At 39.8% G+C, this 16900-nt stretch overlaps 1 protein-coding gene across 6 annotated transcripts in view; it reads left to right on the forward strand.

Annotated features, from left to right (window-relative positions):
- Positions 1 to 3570: 3570 nt before the first annotated feature.
- Positions 3571 to 16900, forward strand: part of LPCAT2 (lysophosphatidylcholine acyltransferase 2) — a 66560-nt gene continuing 53230 nt past the window's right edge. For 2 of the 6 annotated variants that reach the window (XM_086350711.1, XM_086350712.1), the window contains exons 1-6: positions 3571 to 3943; positions 9816 to 9955; positions 11402 to 11619; positions 13116 to 13228; positions 15365 to 15425; positions 16313 to 16371. In XM_086350711.1, the coding sequence (XP_086206837.1) occupies positions 3758 to 3943; positions 9816 to 9955; positions 11402 to 11619; positions 13116 to 13228; positions 15365 to 15425; positions 16313 to 16371 (777 nt within the window). In that variant the 5' untranslated portion in view covers positions 3571 to 3757. The other 4 variants (XM_086350714.1, XM_086350713.1, XM_086350715.1 and 1 more) reach the window with 4 other exon arrangements.

Raw genomic sequence — 16900 nt, forward strand, 5'->3', positions numbered from 1 at the left:
ATTTTATTTTTGGCTGTCCTGTGTCTTGGTTGCTGCATGGGCTTTTCTCTAGTTGTGAGGGGGGGCCTACTCTCTAGTGGCAGTGCTCGGGCTCTAGGGCATGCGGGCTTCGGTTGTTGTAGTACATAGGCTCAGTAATTATGATTTGCAGGCTCAGTAGTTGTGCTTCCCAGGCTCTAGGTCACAGGCTCATTAGTTGTGGCTCATTAGTTGTAGCACATGGGCTCTGTTGCTCCATAGCATGTTCAATCCTCTGGGACCAGGGATTGAAACTGTGTCTCCTGCATCAGCAGGTGGATTCTTTGAGCCACTGGGAAAGCTCCTCTGAGCCACTGGGGAAGCTCCTGTCTCACTTTCTTGGTGTTGCCTGCTCACTGGGCCTCTCCCTCGCTATGAGCTCTTTGTCATTCAGCAGGTTGGCCTGAGCCTCCCTAAGTAGTGGCAAGAGTTTGAGAACAGAAATTATAAGGCCCCTTGTGGCCCAGGCTCTAAAACTCACATGGTACTACTTCTGCCACATTTTATTGGTCAGAACAAGTTGTGAGGTCAGCCCAGATTCTAGGGATGGGGAAAGACTCTTGCCTCTTGATGGGAAAACTGTGAAATTGTTTTGCTGTGTTTTTCAATTCTTCATAATATATTAAAGAAATTCAGCTACAGATACCAAGATAATGCATGTCCTTGCCCCATGGTAGTTCTTTCTTTTCCTGTTTTATTCATCACTTGTTTTTTTCTGTTTGTTTTGTTTGTATTCTGTTGGCTGTGCTGCGTGGCCTGTGGGACCCTAGTTCCCCAACCAGGGGCTGAACCTGGGCCTCGACATGGAGAGCTTGGAGTCCCAGTCACTGGACCACCAGAGAATAATTCCCTGTTTTAATCATCACTTGGTTTATTATCCTAAAATAATTTTGTGAGATCTAAAAAGATTCATATGCAGACTTACAGGTATTGAACACAAACTTACAGTTACCAAAGGGGAAATGTGGGGAGAGAGAAATCAGGAGCTTGGGATTAACATATACATAGTTCTATATATAAGACAGATAACCAACAAGGATCTACTATATAGCACAGGGAAGTCTGCTCAATATTCTGTAATAACCTGTATGAGAAAAGAACCTGAAAAAGAATAAATATATGTATAACTGAATCATTTTGCTGTATACCTGAAACAAACACAACATTGTAAATCAGTTCAATTCAGTCGCTCAGTCTGACTCTGTGGGATGCCATGGACTGCAGCATGCAAGGCTTCCCTGTCCATCACCAACTCCTGGAACTTGCTCAAACTCATGTCCATCGAGTTGGTGATACGACTGAACCATCTCATCCTCTGTTGTCCCCTTCTCCTCCTGCCTTCAATCTTTCCCAGCATCAGGGTCTTTTCCAAGAAGTCAGTTCTTTGCATCAGGTGGTCAAAGTATTGGAACTTCAGATTCAGCATCAGTCCTTCCAATGAATATTCAGGGTTGATTTCCTTTAGGATTGACTGGTTGGATCCCCTTGCAGTCCAAGTGACTCTCAAGAGTCTTTTCCAGCACCACAGTTCAAAAGCATCAATTCTTTGGCACTCATCTTAATCAACTATAGTCCAATAAAATTTAAAAATAAAAGCTCCTATGGAGACAATTATAATACAGGGGAGCTAATTTGGAGCAGATTTTTGGCAACAGGTATGCTTTTTTTTCCCTTCATTTCACTTTTAATTTCAGTTTAGTTCAGTCGCTCAGTCATGTCTGACTCTTTTCAACCCCATGGACTGCAGCACTCCGAGCTTCCCTGTCCATCACCAACTCCTGGAGCCTACTCAAACTTGTGTCCGTTGAGTCGGCAGTCCAAGGGACTCTCAAGAGTCTTCTCCAACACCACAGTTCAAAAGCATCAATTCTTCAGCACTCAGCTTTCTTTATAGTCCAACTCTCACATCGATACATGACTACTGGAAAAACCGAATAGCTTTGACTAGACAGACATTTGTTGGTAATGTCTCTGCTTTTTAATTTGCTGTCTAGGTTGGTCATAGCTTTTCTTCCAAGGAGCAAGTGTCTTTTAATTTCAGGGCTGCAGTCACCATCTGCAGTGATTTTTGGAGCCCAAGAAATAGTCTGTCACTGTTTCCATTGTTTCCCCCTCTATTTGCCATGAAATGATGGGACCAGATGCCATGATCTTAGTTTTCTGAATGTTGAATTTTAAGCCAACTTTTTCACTCTCATCAAGAGGCTTTTTAGTTCTTCTTTGCTTTCTGCCATAAGGGTGATATCATCTGCATATCTGAGGTTATTGATATTTCTCCCGGCAATCCTGATTCCAGCTTGTGCTTCATCCAGCCCGGCGTTTCTCATGATGTACTCTGCATATAAGTTAAATAAGCAGGGTGACAATATACAGCCTTGACGTACTCCTTTCCTGGTTTGGAACCAGTCTGTTGTTCCTTGTCCAGCTCTAACTGTTGCTTCTTGACCTGTATACAGAATTCTCAGGAGGCAGAATTTAGGGACTCCTGAACCCTGTTCTCTCCATTATATTAGTGAAAACAAAGGCTCAATAAGGGGAGTGATTTTTGTCATGGGTCTGTGGTAAGTTAACCCTGGACTTCAACCTTGCTTTTGGGTTTTGGGATTTCCAAGGCTGTGCTCTTTTTTCACCAGACCACATGATCTCTCTGGTTCTGACAGTGAAGTGCTACAGGCAGAATGTTTGTTTCTAAGGCGCTACATATTTCAATTGATTCCTTGAAACCTGCCATAAGCCACTTCCAATTCTCAAGAGTCACTTTTCATACCTTGATCATGTCACCTGATTTCATTTTTGCCTGATGAGTGTTTGCTGAGGGGCATCAAAACGCTTCCCTTCTTCCATGGATTTGCTGTCCCTATGTCCTGCCTTCTCCTGAAGCCAGCCTGGCAGCAGCTCCATTGGTGGGTCTTCTGATCATGCTTTTTATTTCTTTTCAGACTCTGATGCGAGTAAAGTGGAGACAAACAGTCTCCAAGTTTCCAAGTCACTTCTCTTTTTTTTGAGACCAGGTTCCTCATCTAGTTCAGAGGGCCATGGTGGTTTTGTATTTTTCTAGTTATTGCAGCTCAATTTTCCTTGGGAAAACTATCTTCACGTTGTCAGTCCATATTTTGACTGGAAGACAGCCCACTCCTGGCTCCAGTTTCTATATTAGTCAGGACTCTTTCAGCTGTAACTGATAAACATGACACTCAAACTGGTTTAAGCAAAAGCAAAACATGCACCAGAAATCAGATCCACCCTGGATAATGAGCCCTCTTAATGGAACAGCCCACGAGTTGCTCCTACAATAGCTAGATTCAGGTTCTGTTTATCTTGGTATTACGAATGGGGCCACGGAGGTTCATGGAGACAATGATTTGGCCAAAGAGCCAGTAAAAGCGAAAGTTAAGCCAGGTTGGCCTGATGCTGGGGCAGAGAACAGTCTAAACTGTCTCTCTTGCGGGTGCGTCGCTTTGAAGGAAAAAACATTCACCTCCAAGCGGGCAGAGCTATGAATCCCAAAAGGAAGGGCCAGACACCTAAAAGGGTGGGACTGTGCTTGAGGTGGGGGTTGGGGGGTGGGGCCAGAACCTGGGCGTGTTCGGAGCCAGAGGGGCGGGGCGGGGCGAGAGCAGAGGGCGGCTAGGTAACTTTGGCGCCTGCGCAGAAGCCCCGGACTCCTAAGCGGCTCCCACTGAGTCTTGGCTGCGGTGCCCACTGGCGCGCTCCGCGTGAGTCGCTTCGCTCTAGTCAGATGCCAGGGTCGGCCATGAACCGGTGCGCTGACGCGCGGGCCTTGGCGGCCACTGTGCCGGGAGCTGACGTCGGGAATGCGGGGCTGCGGCCGCCGATGGTGCCCCGCCAGGCGTCCTTCTTCCCGCCACCTGTGCTCAATCCCTTCGTGCAGCAGACGCGGCTGGGCGTGGCGAGGCGCATCCAGGTGCGGGGCGAGGGTCTGACAGGAGAGGTGGATTCCAGTGAGGGTCATGGGTTAGAGGGAGGAGGGCAGATTCGGGTGAGGGACGTCTGACAGGGGAGGCAGACCCAGGTGAGGGATGTGAGTCTGACTAAAATTCAGGGGAGTGACTAGAGACTGACAGGCAAAGCAGATTCTGGTGAGCGACCGGAGTTTGAGAGCGGAGGCAGGTCCAAGTGAGGGGAGTGGGTCTGAGGGAGGAAGCAGTCCAGGTGAGGGACGCCTGACAGGGGAGACAGATGCAGGGCAGGGGTGTGGATCTGAGGGAGGAGGCAGTTTGAGGGGGGCCATGGGTCCGTCAGGGAAGGCTGTTTTAGACGGCAGTGTGGGTGTAAAGGGGAAGTGACTGAGAGGAGTGAGTCTGGGAAGCCAGGCTCGAGGAAGAAAGGGATGTAGATCTGAGAGGGGAGGGCTTCTGAATGGGCCAGGAGTCTGCAGGGGGCAGAGATGCTGCGCTGAGAATTTAGGACCCTTGGAGGATGCTTGGAGGTCTGGGTGTGTGTGTGAGAAGAGAAGATGCAAAGAGCATGTGGGTCTTGGGAGAAGGTGCTAAACAGGAGGAGGCTGAGCAGGCCCATGGCAGAGGAAACATTCCGCACTGAGAGGAGGGAAGGGCTCTGGGAGAAGAACTTCAACCTGAGTGTGTGGATGTGTAGTAGGAGCTCATTGTACTGCAGGAGAGTGAGTTTGGGGAGCTTTTTGTTGTTGTTTTGCCTGAGGGAAGGAGAGGAGTCCTTTTGGGATGAGAAGAGTGAGGGAGAAGGCAGAGAACCCAGGTCTGAAATTAGAACCAAAAGAAAGGTGGGATGTTTTGGTGGAGCAGTTGCGTCAAGGGTGGGAAATCACAACCTAAGAAAAGGAATAATATGGGTCCGTTTAAGGTATTCAAGAGTTTTTGGTCCTGAATCAATTTTCACCCAAACACTTCTCATAGATTTAGATTTAAGGACGTAGATTCAAGGACGAGAGACTTTCTCTGGTTGTTAAAAACAGCTCTATACAAAAAGGAAGTTCCTGTCCTTTCCTTTTTCTTGTAAAGCACTGCTTTTACCATTAGCAGTTACACTCACTCTTTGGACTTCCTCTTTGGTGAAGTTAGTGATCAGAGAACAAGATAGACTATGCAAGCTACATTTGTTCTATGTGTTCTGCATGGGAAAAAAAATAGTTTTAATGTTTCCTGTCCATCTTACATATTTATTTACTTTGGATTTGAAATAGTGTAATTTTTGCACAGCATGCTTATCTGCACTGAGACCATTGTCCTCTATGGCAGAGATAGGTTAAGTGCTGGGCTAAGCAGTGTGGGTGGTGGTTACAGTACTGGTTGATGGGTGCGAAGGTATGAGAAAGGAAGAGGAAGATAATGAATGTAGCAATACCTCTTTGTAAAGAAATTAAATGTTTAAAAATGTGATCTTAAAATGTGTCTTAAAATGGATTGATATATCCAGCTCTTTGTGACCCCATGGACGGTAACCTACCAGGCTCCGTGGTCCATGGGATTTTCCAGGCAAGAATGCTGGAGTGGGCTGCCATTTCCTTCTCCAGGGGATCTTCCCAACCCAGGGATCGAACCCGGGTCTCCTGCATTGCAGACAGATGCCGTACCGTCTGAGCCACTAGGGAAGCCCACATTGACATTCCCATGATATCTTAAAATTTCTGAAGGTGAAAGTCACTCAGAAACACTTAACAAATTCATTGACTCTCATTCAGAATTCCTTTTGACCTGAGTTCATCAAATCAGTTATACTTAAATGAAAGTATGTCCATCTCTTCTGGTTCATGTATTGGAGAGAAGCTCAAAGTGGCATGTTTGTAAGTATGTACATTGTGCCTGGATTACTGAGTTTTTGGTTTTTAAATAGTATGACTGCAACCATTTAGAGAGCACTTCCAAGTAACTCTATAAGAATTGTGATATAATGGAATGATCACTAGTCTTAGAAAACCTGCTCAGGCCCTGTCATTTATAAGTTGTATGACTGGCCAAGTCAGTTGACCTCTCGGAACTTCACTTTCCTTATCTATTAAATTGGAATAATAATACATCAAAGGAGGGTTAAACTTAAGTGAAATAATACGTGAAAGAACCTGGTATTGCTTGCTGATCTTGATAGTTATCAATGCCATTTGTTATCTACAAATTGTATGCTGCTGCTGCTGCTAAGTGGCTTCAGTCGTGTCTGACTCTGTGCAACCCCAGAGATGGCAGCCCACCAGGCTTCCCCGTCCCTGGGATTCCCCAGGCAAGAACACTGGAGTGGGTTACCATTTCCTTCTCCATTGCAGGAAAGTGAAAAGTGAAAGTGAAGTCACTCAGTCGTGTCCGACTCTTAGCGACCCCATGGACTGTAGCCCACCAGGCTCCTCCATCCATGAGATTTTCCAGGCAAGAGTACTGGAGTGGGGTGCCATTGCATTCTCCGACAAATTGTATACTGTAGTTAAAACTTACCACTTGGATTGGATAGAAATGAATATAGTCGCAATATTTTTTAAAACGTTAAAATGCATGTAGACAGAGATTCCAAAGTAGTTTCAATGGCTTAAACAGTCTGGGTAGAGGAAAATTTCAATAGACATGATTGAAAAACAATGTTGTCTGTATTATCCAGTTTAAAAGACTGATATACTTGTGTTTAAGGATGACTCAATATGGTGAATATAGGCTAAATTTAATCTTAAATGATGATCAACATCTTGTTTAAGGATTGTTGTCACTTCTGCATCTCATAGGGCTTACTTAGCTTTACTGCTCCTCCTCTCTTTTTGACTGTTTAAGGGTCTGTTCCATAGTGGCATGGAGAAAATTAGCCTAGCTTTTCTTTCCTCAATAGAATATGGAATTATAACTATGGGTCATTTACCATATCAAAAATATTTGTTGGATGCCTTCCATATGCCAGGCACAATGTTACTCTCTGGAGATAGAGATATAATAAACAAGAGAAAAAAGGACTCTGCCTATCTTAAGCCTGTATTTCACTGAAAAAGTTAAATAAGCAAGTATAGAAATATATATAATTCCATGTCTTAGTGAGTGCTATGAAGAAAGAGAGGAAAATAATCACAATAGTGTCAAAAGAAGGCCTTCCTACAGAGATAACTTATTACCAAAAGAAAATATGATGCATAATCCTCTTAATCCAACAGTTACTCAAAATTGGTTTTGTCATCTTAATAATGTTTAAATATTAAAATTTTAAATCAACTTTGTCTGTATACCAGCAGCAACTGCAAAATGAAATTAAATAATCTCATGATAGCAATAAGTGAAAGTCATTCAGTCATGTCCGACTCATGGAATTCTCCAGGCCAGAATACTGGAGTGGGTAGCTGTTCCCTTCTCCAGGGGATCTTCCCAACCCAGGGATCAAACCCAGGTCTCCCGCATTGCAGGCAGATTCTTTACCAGCTGAGCCATCAGGGAAGCCCAAGAATACTGAAGTGTGTAGCCTGTCTCCTCTCTAGCAGATCTTCCCAACCCAGGAATTGAACCAGGGTCTCCTGCATTGCAGGCAGATTCAAGACCACTACAATGAAAACAACAGAACACTATTGTAAGAAATTAATGAAGATTTACATAAAATAAAGAGCTATACCATGTTTGTAAGTTGGAAGAATCAACATTATTAAGATGGTAATTCCTCCCAAATTGATCTATAAGTTCATCGAAAGCTCAACAAAAATTCCAACAGGCTTTTTGTGTGGAAACTGACAGATTAATTCTGAAATTTATGTGGAAATACTAAGGATCTAGATTATCCCAAAAGAAGTTTGAAAAACAGAAAGTTGGAGGACATACGCTACCAGATTTCAAGACTTACTACAAGACTACAGCAATTAAGAGAGTAGGGAATTGACAGACATACAGACAAACGGATCAACAAAACAGAATAGAGAGCCTACATGTATGTTCAATTGATTTTTTGACAAAGTGGCCAACAAAATTTATTGGGGAATGTGGAGTCTTTTCAAATTTGGTTCTGGGGATGGCACTTCACTGGTGGTCCAATGGTTAAGACTCTGCACTTCCCTGGAAGGGGCACAGCTTTGATCCCTGGTCCAGGAACTAAGATCCCACAGGCCTCACAGGGGAGGCAGGTCCGGGGGTGGGGGGGACAGGGCGGGGGGCAGTGGGGGGTTGGGGGTGGGGGGGGCGGGGGGGTGGGGTGGCGGAGCTGGTTTTGGAACAACTAGATAAATCTGTAGATAAAAATGAAACTTGATCTCTACTGTACACCACACAGAAAGTAATTTACGATGGATCATAGACTTGAACATAAAAGCAAAATCCATATATCATCTAGAAGAAGAAGATATAAAATATCTTCATGATCTTGAGATAGGTAAAGATTTCTTAGAAAGGATGCAGAAGAGAACTAAATTGATAAATTAGTCTTCATCAGAATTAAAACGCTTCTTATTGAAAGATAACCAATAAGAAAATGAAAAAGCAAACCATGGAATAGGTGAAAATATTTTCAATATATATATTGAAAAAGGGCTTGTAAACAATATATGAAGACCTCCTAAAAATTGATCGGAAGAGGACTAACAACCCAATGAAAATGGACTAAAGACTTGAACAGATAGGTTAAAGGGATGACCAATAAGCACGTGAAAAAATTTGCTCAGCATCATTGTTCATTAAGGAAACCACAATGAGATATCATTTTACACCCACCAGGATGGCTACAAAGAGTGACAACACTGAAAATTGATGATGTGAAGCAACAGGAACTTTCACACTTCATTGGTGGAGGTATAAAACGACACAACCACTTTGGAAAACAATTCAGCATGTTCTTTAAGCACATTTCACCTGGCCTGACAATTTTACCACCATCCACCATGAATGAAAATGTATGTCTCAAATGAGTCTCAAAAATTGATGTTTACTCATATAGATAAGAACTTATAATAGGCTAAAGGTCCCTGAACAGATTAATAGGTAAATTAATTGCAGTATATTCATACAATGGAATATCACTCTGCAATGAAAAAGACTGTATTACTGATACATATGACAACATGGTTGAATCTCAAAAATATGAAGTGAAAGAAGCCAGACATAAAAGAGTACATACCATGTGGTTTCATTTATATGAAAATATGGAACAGGCAAAAACTATAGTGAAAGATTGTCAGTGGTTGCCATACACTGAGGATACATTGACTACAAAGAGACACAAGGGAGCTTTTTTGAGTGATGGAAATGATCTATATCTTGATTATGGTGGTGTCTGCATAGGGCTATGCATTTGAAAAGCTCATATTTAAAATAGGTGCATTGTATTTTATGTAAATTATGCCTTCATAAAATTGATTTTTTGAAGTGATTTTAAACACCAAATGTCAGCAAGGATATAACAGTGACTGAAATTCTCATACACTACCAGTGACATTTTAAAATGATACAACTGGACTTCCAGTGGTTAAGACCCTTGCAATGCCAGTGACAGGGCATTCAATTCCTGGTCTGGGAAGACTCCATGTGCCGCAGGGCGACTAAGCCTCTGTGTCACAACTACTAATCCCGCACTATCACTAAGCCCAACACACCTTTTCTTTGTTTCCCCAGCAACCCCTATTCACATTCACTGGTTTTCTCCCCTATTTCTTTTGCTACCTAGCAGAGTTTGTGAGGTCAGATGTAATGTCTTATTTCCTTTGTGCTTAGATCGTTGCCTGGTGCAGGGTAATGCTCAATTCATCTTTGAGTGAAAGCTTGAATACCCTAAGATTTTTCTTTTAAGTATGTCTGTTTGATAACTACAGCATTAAAATAATGTCATCTATTTTTTTTTAAATCAACTTTGACTTTCAGATTTTCTTCCTTGGAATTATCCTGCTTCCAATTCGTGCCCTATTGGTTGCAATAATTTTATTACTGTCGTGGTCGCTGGCTGCAATTTCAACAGCATGCTGTCCTGAAAAGCTGACCCACCCAATAACTGGTTGGAAGAGGTAAGAAGTAACTATGTCTAAATATTAGGTGAATCAAGATTAGAAGAATTTATTGAAGTTTAGGCAGTGATCAACAATTGTGGCTCTGAATATAGGATATTTTTGGAATGCAGTCGTTAGAGGCTGTGCTGTGTTGTGCTTAGTCGCTCAGTCGTGTCCGACTTTTTGCAACCCCATGGACTGTAGCCCTCCAAGCTCCTCTGTCCATGGGGATTCTCCAGGCAAGAATACTGGAGTGGGTTGCCATGCCCTCCTCCAGGGGATCTTTCCAACCCGGGGATTGGACCTTGTTAGAGGCTACATCACTATAAATCAAAAACAGGTCTGAAAGTTCTGTGATGGGGTGAGTTCTTTATCTCTAAATAAATAAAGATCTCAGCTCTTAAACTACAGAGCAAGGAGAGAGTAATCATTTCCCTGTGCCCTCCTGAAAAGTACTTGGGCTTTCTGTGTCTCACTTCTCACCATGAAATAAAAGTTAGAGAAACTTCCTTGGGAGTTAGTTGCTTAATAGCTCCTCACAATATTATTATGTGAATGTTGAGAGAATTCAATAGGAAGCTCATTTTTTAAAACTCCTGTTAGATGTCTTATGGGAGACACATATTTTTCATGAAAAGCTGTATGCTTATTCATATACTGAGATGTCCATTGTGTGTTTGCACTTCTAGGACTGTGTTTTTGTTTTTCTATGCAATTGAATTTATCAAAGACAGAGACTGGATCTTACTTGTCTTATGTGTCCAACAGAATTCCTGGCACAATTTGATTTAATTAATTTTTAATGACAGATTCTTTTAAAATAGTAAACAAATCAATAACCAGAATTAAGTGCATCTTTGTTCCAGGAAGTGAGATAATAAATTTACTTCTTAAGATTCTTCATGATTTTTAAGGGCTATAATGATATAAGTAATAAAGCTTACTTTTAAAATTTTATTTTTAAAATAACTCTGAGGACTGTTTCAGCATGCTAGTTCTAAGAGTGTTTTGGGGGGTAGCAGCATCTTTGTTACACAAATATAGATATCTAAGGTGATTCATATGAAGGACAAGACTGATTTGAATTTCTCAGTGGGGGATGCATGTTGAAAATTCATTCTTATTACTTTATAGTCACAGAATAATGGAGCCACTTAGCCACGTGGCCTTGGAAAAATTATTTCTCTGGGCCTCAGTTTTATCATCTGTAAAGTGGGAATAATGATAAATGCTCTATATTTCATAAAATTGGGCTAGGGATTAAAGAAATTAATATGCATAAAGTACTTAGAACAGTGCCTGGCAGAAAGAGCTCTGCTGAAGTGTTAGCCATTCTTCCTAGCTGATATTTTAAAATGAAGTGCTGACGTGTTTTGGTTTTTGCTTTGTGCTTTAGAGTAAAACCCTGCTGGTAGCTGCAATTGGTAAAGCTATTTATGTCCATTTTTATATTTATTTCCAAAGGAAAATTACTTATCCAGTCTTGAAGTTTCTAGGCCATGCCATGTTCTTCTCAATGGGGTTTGTAGTTACTGTGAAAGGAAAGATTGCAACTCCGTTGGAAGCACCAATTTTTGTCGTTGCCCCTCACTCAACATTCTTTGATGGAATTGCCTGTGTTGCAGCTGGATTACCTTCTATAGTGTCTCGAAATGAAAATGTGCAAGTGCCTCTGTTTGGCAGTAAGTACTCTGTAAGACAACAGTGATAAAATATTTTCATGTTCATGCTTTAAATTTAGAAAGTTCTGTATAGTTTACTGATAAATTTTTTGAAGACTTAAAAATAATAAAACACTTCAAACATATTTCATTGCTTTTAATGAGGTATAATATCAAAAGAATGAATTTATGAAAAAAGATTAAAGACCTCCCTACCTATATACCTCATCATTCTTTTTATTTTCTTTTTAATTTTTAAACCTTTCAGATATAACTCTTTTAAATATTTATTTATTTATTTCATTTATCTTTTTGGCCGTGCCGTGCAGCATGTGGGATCTTAGTTTCCCTACCAGGGAACAAACCGGCACCCCCTGCAGGGAATGCACAGAGTCTTAACCACCAGATCACCAGGGAAATCCCCTATCATTCTTTTTAAACCTTACCTCTGCTGCTGCACCATCACTTCTTCCTGCTCCTAAGCCCAAAAGAACAGTTTTTCAATACAAAATATGGTAAATTTTTTTAAGAGAGAATTTAATTGAAGAATTTGTGAAAGCACCAGTTACCTAGTATTTCAGTGAATTTCTCTTCAGGGTATTAGGCTGATAAATGCAATAAGTCTTTTCTCCTAACTCTGTTTTCTTCATTATTGCCCCCAAATCTCCATGAGGGAAAAATGTGTAACTTGTTGAAAATTATGACGTAGAACAATAAATGCTTCCTGACATAAAAATAATGAAACAAGTGGAATGTTTTTTCCCACCAGATGCTTTGCTCTCTCCCCTGGGGATTAGTCTCTAAGTAACTGCTTCCAGTTGTCCCAAGGCTATTGCCAAGCATCAGGTGGTGAGAGGGTAGGTTTGAAAATTGCCTGATGCTGTCTTGGTACTCTAGAGAAAATGATAGCAGTTCTCACAGCTTTGTCATTCAGCTAAGAAAGACACACACTCTTTCTTTTTTTTTTTTTAAAGATAACCACCTTGCTTTGTGTAACATGACATTTCCCCCCAAAGTTGTTTAGCAATAGATTTTTGGTGAAATGAGGTTTATTGTGCTGGGAAGCTACCTACTTAAAAGACTATTGCACTGAAAATTTTATTAAGATAAATAGCAATTGCCCCCTACCCACATGTACTATGGCTTCACATAATCAGTTTGCAATATTATTGCAGGAATATTCCCAAAATAAAACAAGACAATCTTATAGCGTATTGTGAATGTTTAATGTAAATTGAGAAGTCTTTTAGGGAGAAAATTGCATTTTTTTTTCATATTCCTGTTGCTAACTTCTGTGAAATCAATGAAATATTTTTAGGTATAAATAGCCACCTGTCCTTTTGAAGCCAGAATCTATTAATAAGTTCTAACAAACTTTGAGTTAGAGGGTTTTTTAAGTTGTTCTCTTTAATTTGCTATCTTTTTAATTTTCCATGCAATTTGTTTTATGATTTGGTATCATTTCTATAGTAGCTGTAGCCCAAAAAATGACTTATGACCTTTCATTTGTTTTAAAGGAATATTGCGGGCCTTGCAGCCAGTGTTGGTGTCCCGTGTAGATCCAGATTCTCGAAAAAACACAATAAATGAAATAATAAGGCGGGCCACATCAGGAGGGGAATGGCCCCAGGTAAAACACAATAGATATTTATTTAAATATATTGAGAATTTATTTTTTGTACACTAGTATATATTCGTTTGGATCCACAGATAACAATATCAGGGTACACCGTATGCTAGTTGTCTTTAGCATAATAAAAGCAGGATAAATGAGTAGGGATTAAGAGGTCCTCTTCTGCATGAGATACTCCTAGAATTAAATGTATCGTTCTTTTTTATTCTCCAAACTCTTTGAACTGGTTTTCACTTTGTGTCATAAAACATAATTCTCTACCTCTGAATTTATCATTTTAAAGATGAGATACTAAAGCTCAGTTATACTCAAAAATATGGTGGGTGGGTATTTTTTGAAAGTGATTAATATCTTAAGATTATCTGAAGTATATTTAGATAGTGCTTTTCAGTTCAGGGGGCATTTCAGAATCACCTGTAGAACTTTTCTACATTTTACCATCCCATCTCCTCCTTCCCCTGGAATGGTTTTTTTTTTTTTTAGTTTATTTATTTTTGGCTGTGTCTGGTCTTAGTTACCCCACAGCATGTGGGATCTTAGTTCCCTGCCCAGGGATTGAACCCACCTCCCCCACACATTGGAAGACAGATTATTAACTACCGGGCCATAAGGAAGTCCCTGGAATGCTTTTGAAGGTGTGGAAGGAGCAACATTTATTGCATAAATAGAGCCTCATGGGTGATTCTGATAAGTACCCCCCTGCCTTTGCCCAGGTGAAAACAAGTGATCGCTAGCAGAACTCATGGTCCTGAGGTGATCTGGCTACTCGTGGTAATGTTTAGATATTAAAGTACTAAGAGGCGTATGATCAGCCAGGAGGTTTTAGAAACCAAGGCATGTGAGGAATGATTTAAAGAGTGACTGGGAAGAAATGACATTTGGAATAAGGATTTGATTTTGCTCTTTGGCTCCAAGGAATTTATCTAGGACTGGTGGGTGAAAGTAAACAAGATTTCAGTTCACTTTGCTCATTTCAAGGAACTTCCTGTCCAAAATTAGAATGGTCTGATTTGGAACCTCTTTCTGGAATGTTCAGGCATTGGCTAGGCAACCACTTGAGGGGATATTATAAAAAGAATTCAAGTATTAGAGATGCTATATGATGTTTAATGCCCCTTCTAGTTCTTGCTGCTGCTAAGTCCCTTCAGTCGTGTCCGACTCTGTGCGACCCTGTAGACGGCAGCCCACCAGGCTCCCCCGTCCCTGGGATTCTTGAGAGTTTATGATTTATTCTATATTAATTTATTCTTCATGGTATAGCTATAGAATATCCACTACATGAATTATATTTGTTATTGTATCTAATTGGAATAGGAAACCTGTTTGTTTTTTAAGTTGGAGAATGGAATCACACCTATTCACAATTTTTATTTTACAAATAACTTGTTTTATGGCAGTTTAGCTTACTAATTACTTTAATTATTACAAAATACCCATTACTAAATGCTGTAAGTGCAGGGATTTTGTTTCTGTGCTTAGCAATTTATTCATTGCTAAATTCCAGAAGTTTCAGAAAAATCAACCTGCTGTTTTATTCAGTTAATGGGGAACTGTAGTGCATAGTTTTTGTGTGGAAATCATAATATATTAAAAACTAAAAACACCTCCTCAGAAAAGAGTATTAAATTGTATTCCGTATGTCAACAAATTCAAGTAAGCATAAAGCATATTGTTGGTATTTCCTCCTTTTTTCTCAGTACAACCTGAAACTGTATGTTGTAAGAGGGAATATCATTTAATGGGAAAATTGAAGCAGAAGTAGCAAATGATTTAGTTAAAGATGTATACCAGTAGAAGAAAGAATTTAACATTGCATAAAATGAATGCAACTTTGACCATGATTCAGGGTCTACAGCTTCTTTGAACCCTTTTCAGATCATTAGCATCATCATTAAGAAACATTTACTGCGTATATTCTCTCTTCAAAACTTTAATTCATTTTCAGGTTAATGGTCAGACTATACCTCTTTTAGAGCAAAACTGAACGATCTGATTCTAGGTTTCACTGAAATCAAGTGCTAGCCTTTTATTTTTGCTTTATAAAAGTTGGCAACTGTGAAGTCATAAGAAAGCAAGTATAGAGGTAATCTGTTAATTAGACTGAAATATTAAATCTATTCCTTTTCTCCCAAGATACTAGTTTTCCCAGAAGGTACTTGTACTAATCGGTCCTGTTTGATTACTTTTAAACCAGGTGAGATCAATTAAATTATGTATTGTGACAAAATAATGATTTCTCAAATGAGCTAATAATAAATATACAAACTAACTCATCAGTTTGCTTGGAGCATTTCTTATTTTCTGATAAAATGTTTTTAATACTGTGAATCCACAACTCACTCTTTTACTTTCTCTTTTGGTATCATAACACCTTCTTCTTTGGAATGTTGTGTGTATGTGTGTGTGTGTGTGTGTGTGTTTGAGCAGAAACCACTAGCAATTTTTCTTTTCCTCCGAGAGCAACCCCCACAGACACTTGGGGTCCGTGTTATCAAGTTAGAAAACCTATTTCAAAAAAAAAAAAAGAAAACCTATTTAAATTATCATTATAATGCTTTCAATTCCTTCTGAGGGTCATGCCTTTTTAAAATATTATGAAGTTGTGAATTTTATAGCAATTTATAATTTCATATGTCATTTAACAGTCATTACTAATATTTTAAAATGTTTTTGTACTGGCTGCTAGAATGCTCAGAACCAAAGTCAGAACTCACTCTAGCAAGTGTGGTAGTTAGTGGTTCAGCTTTTAGTTTCATCGACATTTTTTTCTCTTTATTTTATCTTTTCCTCTTAAAAAAAAAATTGTTGAATAAAAGGTATTTGGAAAATGAAAACAAATGGATATAAAAATAGTATTTTAAGTGACTTAGGCATAACATTTAATATTTTGCTTACATATTTCTAAATTTAAAAATCTCTCATTTTGGCTAACATTAGGAATTTACCAACATTCAGCCAATAGTTTATGTGTACTCTTAAAACATTTAGTATATTTACATCACTTATTATTAATTTTTAATTCACTGTAAAACTTGTATTCATATAAAGAGCATGTTATAAAATTTCACTATGCGGTTATAGGAGCCTTCATTCCAGGAGTTCCAGTGCAGCCAATTCTCCTCAGATACCCAAACAAGCTGGTAAGCATCAAATTTTACTATGAAAAGAATCTCACCATTCCAAACAGCACAAATATCCTAGGACCCCTTTTGCTTGAATAAATTGATGAATGGGTAAATGGTGGGAACAGGTGGGCAGTCTCATTCTCCTTGCCACATTTAGTTTTTAAAAATTTGCAAGATTGGGGAGTTCCCTGGTGGTCCGGGGTTAGGACTTCACCTTCTGGTGTTGGGGGTGAAGGTTGGATCCCTGGTTGAGGAGCTAAGATCCTATGTGCCTCATGGCCAAAAAACCAGAACATAAATATCAGAAGTAATATTGTAACAAATTCAATAAAGTTTTCTTTTTAAAAGTCTGAAGCCTGGTTTATAACCTTAAAAAAAAGATACTTTCTTAAGAAAAACTTGCCAGGTAGGCACAAATTGGTTGATACCAATTTTTGATACTGCTTTTGCTATTACTAAGCTACAGGAAGATATCTCCTTAGCTTCTGCCCTGTTGTCCCTGTGATGGTATGAGTATGTCTCAGCTCCAGGGTCTCTTAGATTA

The sequence above is a fragment of the Bos grunniens genome, chromosome 18 (genome assembly GCF_055505025.1).
Source record: "Bos grunniens cultivar Pamir isolate PY7600 chromosome 18, Bosgru_T2T1.0, whole genome shotgun sequence".
Classification (NCBI taxonomy): domain Eukaryota; kingdom Metazoa; phylum Chordata; class Mammalia; order Artiodactyla; family Bovidae; genus Bos; species Bos grunniens.